This window comes from Rattus norvegicus, chromosome 10 (assembly GCF_021556685.1).
Source record: "Rattus norvegicus strain SHRSP/BbbUtx chromosome 10, alternate assembly SHRSP_T2T, whole genome shotgun sequence".
Taxonomy (NCBI): domain Eukaryota; kingdom Metazoa; phylum Chordata; class Mammalia; order Rodentia; family Muridae; genus Rattus; species Rattus norvegicus.
Window position 1 is genome coordinate 65,692,620 of NC_141543.1, and position 6,631 is coordinate 65,699,250.

General features: G+C 49.2%; 1 protein-coding gene across 5 annotated transcripts in view; it reads right to left on the reverse strand.

The window, feature by feature from the left end:
• The window catches only part of Sgsm2 (small G protein signaling modulator 2), a 42,222-nt gene extending 35,692 nt beyond the window's left edge, over positions 1-6,530 (reverse strand). For 3 of the 5 annotated variants that reach the window (XR_015630599.1, XM_087571990.1, XM_087571989.1), the window contains exons 1-2: positions 5,912-6,530; positions 723-798 (exon numbers count right to left, since the gene is read on the reverse strand). Coding sequence is in view for 4 of the 5 variants with exons in the window: in XM_087571990.1 (XP_087428116.1) it covers positions 723-786 (64 nt within the window). In the remaining variant the exon portion in view is untranslated. 5 annotated transcript variants of the gene reach the window in all.
• Between the last annotated feature and the right edge of the window lie 101 nt (positions 6,531-6,631).

The following is a 6,631-nucleotide window of genomic DNA, read 5'->3' on the forward strand; positions in this document are numbered from 1 at the left end:
TTTTTGCTTATGTTCATGCTCTTCTGCATTTAGCCAAGTGATGGGGATAGGAGAATGGAGCAACCAGAAAGATGTGGCAGCCAAAAAGCACAGAAAATCATCCAAAAGTGCCAATCCTTTCCCAGAGGGAAAGGGACAGATAAGACAGGTGGTTCCAAAATCCAAAGCGCTCAGGGCAAGGTTCTCGACGTGTGGTCCCCGGACAGTACCCAAGCTTCCTCCCTGAGCATGGAAGAAAGCCAGAGCCTCAGGACACTCCAGACCTACCAGAACCAGAAATGCCTTAACAAGACCAGGAATGTTTTGTTCTGTGATGCTGAATCTCACGAGAGGGTGTTGGAGCCTCTAGACTCTGATGTTCTAGACCCTTGCGAGCAACTATGTAGGTATGGCGACCAAACCCGGGTCCTCTGGAAGAGCAGCCAGGATATTTTGTTTTGTTCTTCCAGAAAGGGTTTCTCTGTATAACTCTGGCTGTCCTGGAACTTGCTCTGTAGATCAGGCTGCCCTAGGATACTAAAATATACAGATTCTTGCAACCTGAAGCCTCTGATTCAGTAGATCTGTGGTAGGACTCAAAATAGACTTCGAGAGTGTTTGGATTGATTGGGACTTGTATTCATATTTGAGAGTTACTAAACCAGAAGACTCATCTTCCCCAGGTCCCAGGACCAAGTTCTCAGTTCTAAGCCTGTAACCCATCACAGAAAATGTTCACTCACCACACAGAGCAATGATGTGGCTGCTATCTTCATGTACGAATTTCCTGGTGACAGCCTCTTCCATGATTTGCTTCACCTGTGAATAAATGAGCACCTCCATTATTTTAATAAATTTTTGATGGGCTACAGATCAAACTCAGGGCGAACCCTCGGTCACATCATTATTTTTAATTTTCCTCCTTAGCATCTTTAACCATGGGTTTGAGGGTACAGCTCAGTGGTCAGGCATGTTCTGCATACACAAGGCTCTAGATTCCATTCTTGGTACCAAAAGAAAAAAATTCAGCAACAGAACGGGTCTATGAAAAGGTAAGTAGCTTGGTTTTGACCTTGTAGTCTCTGTGTTTAGACACTTGCAGAGATGACAAAGAAGGGAGTGGGGTGGGAAGTGCTCCTAGCATAGTCTGCCCCAAGAGTTTTGGAGAGGAAACTAAGAGATGTCAAACCCACCAACCAATCAGTGTCCAGTTCAGACAAAAGGGTCCTCCTGCCTAGAAACCAAAGATGGAGACTATTTGCTCATCCACACTCAGCCGGAGAAGGGCTTCTGGGCAGACACACTTTCCTTTGGGATGCAGCTCAGTAAAATTGGCCCCCCCTCCTGAGGATAGGAGTAGGCCCATCCAGGTCTCACCGACCCTAACTGTTAGGTCCTAAAACTCTGATGTTTTAGGGTTTGAATGAGAGGCTAGCCTGAGCTAAGTAGTATGTGATAGAGCCTGAGCTACAGAGTGAGACCATCTCAACTCCCAATCCCCAACAGGCACTTACAAGATGGGGATGTCGCTCTACAGTTGAGTGCTTGATTGACATTCAAGGTCCCCAGCTTTAATCTCTAGGGCCACAAAAAAGGTGTTCTCATTGTTTATTATCATTTCTTAATCATATAAAAAAGAGCTTCCGTGATAATCTCACAGGCTTCGTTAGTTTTCACACACTGGATACTTTTAGGGCAGGAAACAAGTGCCAGATCTAGTGGCGCAAGCCTGATCCTAACCCTTGGGAGGTGGAGGCAGGAAGATCGAGTTCAAGACCCAGGCTGGCTAGAGGACTCAGCAGGTAAAAGTTCTTCCTGAGCAAATCTGATGACCCGAGTTCGACTCTCAGAACCCCAAATAAAAGAGGAAAAAGAGACTAGACTCTACAAAACATCCTCTGACCCACAGATGTACACACACACACACACACACACACACACACACACACACACCACACCACACCACACACCCCGAGTGAAAGAAGAGTTCAAGGTCAAGGCCGGTCTAGGCTACACAGCAAGTATGAGGCTAGTTTGGGCTAGGACACTGTGTCTCAAACAACAAATGAAATAGAATATAGAACCTGTTTGCCCAAGTACGTGTTTTATTATCTCCCCTCCAGTCTCCACTTTTTCTGAGAGGACTCACATAGCCACTATCTATCTTTCCTTTTTCTTTTTTTGTACTGCTAATTGAACCCAGGGCTTTGTGCATGCTGGGCCAGAAAACAAAACTATTTCTCTATTTTTTCAGACCTTTTTGTTATTGCTGTTTTGAGGCAGGGTCTCACAATGTAGCCTTGGTTGGTCTGGAACTCACTATCTAGACAAGGCTAATCTTGAACTCAGAGATCTACCTTCCTCTGCCTCTTGACTGCTGGAGCCACCAAGACCTCTACTTAATTTTTTGAGGTAGGATCTTACTAAGTTCCCAAAGCTGACCTGGAATTTACTATATAACCCATTCATTCCTCTTCCATCTGCCTTCTGAGGTGCTAAGATTATAGGCCTATGCTGCCAGGCCCAACCTCTGGGTTCTTATATTAGTTCTGCACTTAAAAAAGAATGAATGAAATAACGGTATGAAGTGTTTTGTGAGTTGTTTCTTTTGCTTGCCTGAATGATTGTGAGATTCGTTTCGGTTGTATCTGTTGGGTATACTGGGAATGTGGATTGTTCATTCCCAATTGTGTGACAAGACCACAGTCAACTGGCACTTAGGTACTTTCCAGCTTGGGGTTGTTATGAATCATATGAACATCTGGACATATTTTCTGATGAACATTTGTGCTGGCTTCTAAAAATGTATATTTCTAGGCAAGGCATTTCTGATGCACATATTCTGCTTCAGTGTCTAGTAATACTGCCAAAATGTTCTCCGAGTGGCTGTGGCAATTTACACTTGCACCGACAGAACGACGTTTTAGTTGCTCTTAGCACTTGTGCCAGATTCCATGGGGAATCTGCCAGGAGACAGATAACCACCAGTGGGAATCAAGAGATGGGTTTCCTCAACCCCAGTATAAAATCCTACAGAATAAGCCATTAGCAGAGACAGTCCTTACCTTTTAAAGGATTTATTTATCTTTACTTTATGTGAATGGGTATTTTGTCTGCATGCATGTCTGTGCACGACGTTTATGTGGTACCTGCAAAGGCTAGAAAAGGACATTAGCTCCCCTGGAATGAGAGCTAACAGTTGTTAGCTGTCATGTGACTTCTGGGAATCAAACTTGGAAGAGCACCCAGAGCTCTTAAGCATAGAGCAGGCTCTCCAGTGCTTTCTCTTTTGTTTTTTGAAATTAGGCGTTTGCTCTCATGGTCCACACTAATCTTTGGCTGCCATCCGCTGGACAGGACGTAGTGTCCTGATGACACCCTGGCTTCCAGAGAGCTTTGCTTTGTCTCACCTGATTACCTATTTATTTACTTTCAAGTCCAGCCTCACTATGTAACCTTGGTTGGCCTGGGGATCATAGGGACCAGAAGGGATTAAAGGTATACACCACCTCACCAGGCCAGGGTCCTCTCTCAACATCCACCATATCACATGGAGAGCGGCAGAGCACCTAAAGGTTATGGGGAAGGAAGGACTTGGAGGTTTCTCTCTGCTGGAACAGCTCATGGTTAGTGCTTAGGTAACCCAGGATTTGAGGATCCGAGGATCCGATTCCTGCACTCTGAGCTGTTAAAAGCTTCCTCGATTACTTCCCAGGGGGGGTCTTTGCAGGAACTCCCAACTAAGGATCAACAGGAGAGACAAAAAGCTGGAGAGGTGTAGATCTGGTTAGGAGGACCTCACTGATGATTTTAGATTAGTCCAGAGGTCCTGTCTTGCCTTTCCTCTGCTTCTCAACTGTCTCTTCTTGCAGCCTTTTCTGTAAATCAAGCACTAAAAGAGAGAACTATGTGGAGTTCAGAGCAAGTCAGCCTTTGCCTGGAAGATATATCCTTGCAGAACAAATATTCAGTTTTCAAAGGAACCTTCTTGAAATAGAATCTTTGAATACTGGGAAGAAAATCATGTTCTCCAAAGTATTTCCTCACGTACCCAATCGATTCTCAAATTTGGTTTTAAATAATTCTAGCAACACACCCATAGTTCCTACTCACTTGCATCCCCCCAAATCTCTTAGTTTTAGCTTGCTGTCTTCCTGGGGGGTAATCATTGAGAGCTCACTTTTCTTTGGTGACAAAACTGGAGCTTAAGACTATTTTGAAAAAGCACTGGCCTAAGAAACCCTTACTTGGCCACTTTACAGCAAAAGCACAGTGAAGCTGTTCACACAAGCTGGAAAGATAATGACTTTGACTTTTTTTGTCAAGAAGGAAGAGAAGAGTTAGAGCGCATGAGCCATGTGGTTAATGCAGAGTAAAAGCCCCGAGTCTTCTCAAATCCTCAAACTCTAAGGGTGCATGAAAGAATGATACATTTATATATGTGAGATGAATAGTATTATCCTATTTTAAAAAGAGACTAGGGAACTGAGACTTGAGTTTAAGTAACTTTACTCAAATTCACACAGATGTAAGTCTGGACTCTTCAAGACGATCTCACCAGATCTCAGTTTCCACGGTCAGTAGATGTATTTACTAAATAGAGTGCCTATTAGTGTGCCGGGCTCTGGAAACAAAACAATGAACAAGCAGACAGTCCCTTGCCTTCCTGTAGTTCACACCTAGTAGACCTAGCTACAGAAGCAAGGCTGAGGAAGGAAGCCTCATTCATCTCATCAACACTGCAGGCTCTCTCACAAGCTGGTGAGTCATTCATATGGACAGCCCCACCCCCCCTAACCCCCGAAATTGAAATGAGCTTTTAAGCAGCGTCAAGGTAAAGGGGATTAGTAGAGAGAAACCCTTGTGTCTGAAGGATTTCCCTCAAAAGGGGAAAATAATCTGAGTCTCAAAATCCATTCTTAAAAATACCCGAGTTCCTGGGTAAGGAGGTGGGCGTGGAGGGAGAAACAGTAAGGTGTGCAGCGAACCCTCAGCCAGGCACGACTCACTTGCCAGAGGAATACAAGAGGGCGGGGTGTTGGACACCCGAGAGCGAAGCCCCTAAAACTGTGGCTCGCGTCTCCGGGAGGCCCGTGGGGACCCCGCCCCCTCCCTGAGCAGTACGAGCAATGAATGGGCAACTCGGGTTCTCCAGCAATCGCCGTTACCCCTCCCCCGACCGAGATCTCCCCGCGTTGCTGCCGTCACAGGGCGGGGAGCGGGAGAACGGCGGAGCAAACAAGCCCCAGGGCGCAAGCCTGACCCTGGCCGAGGGCGCTGCCAGGGACGCAGAGAGGGACGTGGGGCGCGGCCCTAACAGGACCCCGCCCCCGCCTGGCACGGTGGGCTGGCGGCCGCGCGCGTGGGTGCCACGAACTCTCTGCTCGAGGGCCAGCCAAGGGAGGGGTGCGAGCCCCTGAGACCTTGCCCCGACCGTACCTCCTTTTTCACGTTCCACAGCAGCTTTTCTTTGACTGCGTCCTCTGCGCTGCCCATGGTGCGGCAGGTGGCGGGCAGGCGGCACCAAGCGGCCCCCGAAGCCCCCGTGCGCCCTCACCGCCTCCGCACCTCCCGACTCAGCGCCCCACACGCGAGGCGGAGCCCCCGCCCGCTGCACTCCCCGCCTGCAGCCGCCGCAGCCACTGCCCGGTGCTCAGCTCCGCAGCCATCTTCCGAGCCCCGCAGACGTCAGGCAGCAGGCCCGGCCCCTTCCCACAGCCGGCAGGGAGGGGGTGTGTGCGCTGCGACTGGGGGGGGGGGGGGTCAGGGCGGGTGCGGACGCCTGGGGGCGTCGGGCCCGGGCGCGCGCCGCAGGGATGGTTGTCATGGCGACCGGCCCGCTCCCGCCCCGAGGGCGCGAACCCGCATTGTGAGCGCTGGGAGTCAGCCTCTCGCCACTGCACAAGCGGGCAGACTTTGAAGAGGTACTTACTTCTGGCCTAACCTAAACCACAGTAACCGCTCCCTACTCCTGGCCCCTCGGAGAGGCGTTAAGGAGCCAAGGTCTCGGCTCTGGGTCACTGTGGTTCGAACATGATCCTGTCACTCCTCCGGATCCTGTGGCCTGCCAGCAGTTCTTAGTCGCAACGCTTGCAGGAGAAAAGCAAGAACCCGACCACGAGCTACGAAGAGCAGGTGCCCGAGCACAAGAGGAAGCCTTCGCTCTCCTTCGGGTCTCCACGTCCGGTTTTTGTTCATCTTGCAGAATTGTTGGGAGAGAGGGGCACGAGTCGGAGTAAGAGACAGAACGGAGCCGGTGACACGAGTCCCTTCTAAGTGACTCGCGTTGGGAATTAGAGTCATAGAGGAAAGAAAAGGATACCCAGTTACACGTTTTATTCCTTTATACAATTCATTGGGACCGGAGAGAGCGGCGTGGAAAATCTACTTTTATTTCTTCCCATGTGATGTAACTTTAGGGTGCAAAGGTGGGAAGATGAGAGCAAAGTAGATTTTTCTAATCAAGAGACGAAGCCGGGAGATTACTACCGGCGTCTTTCAGCTCTCAGCAGACGACTGCAGCGTGGGAAAAGTTACCACGACGTGTCCGCAGAGACTCAGTACCCCGCGCTCGCAGGCTGGCGAAAAAAACCTCGCGAGAGGTCACGGGAGCGTAAAGACAAGTCCCTCTCGCGGGCCGGAAACGCTCGGG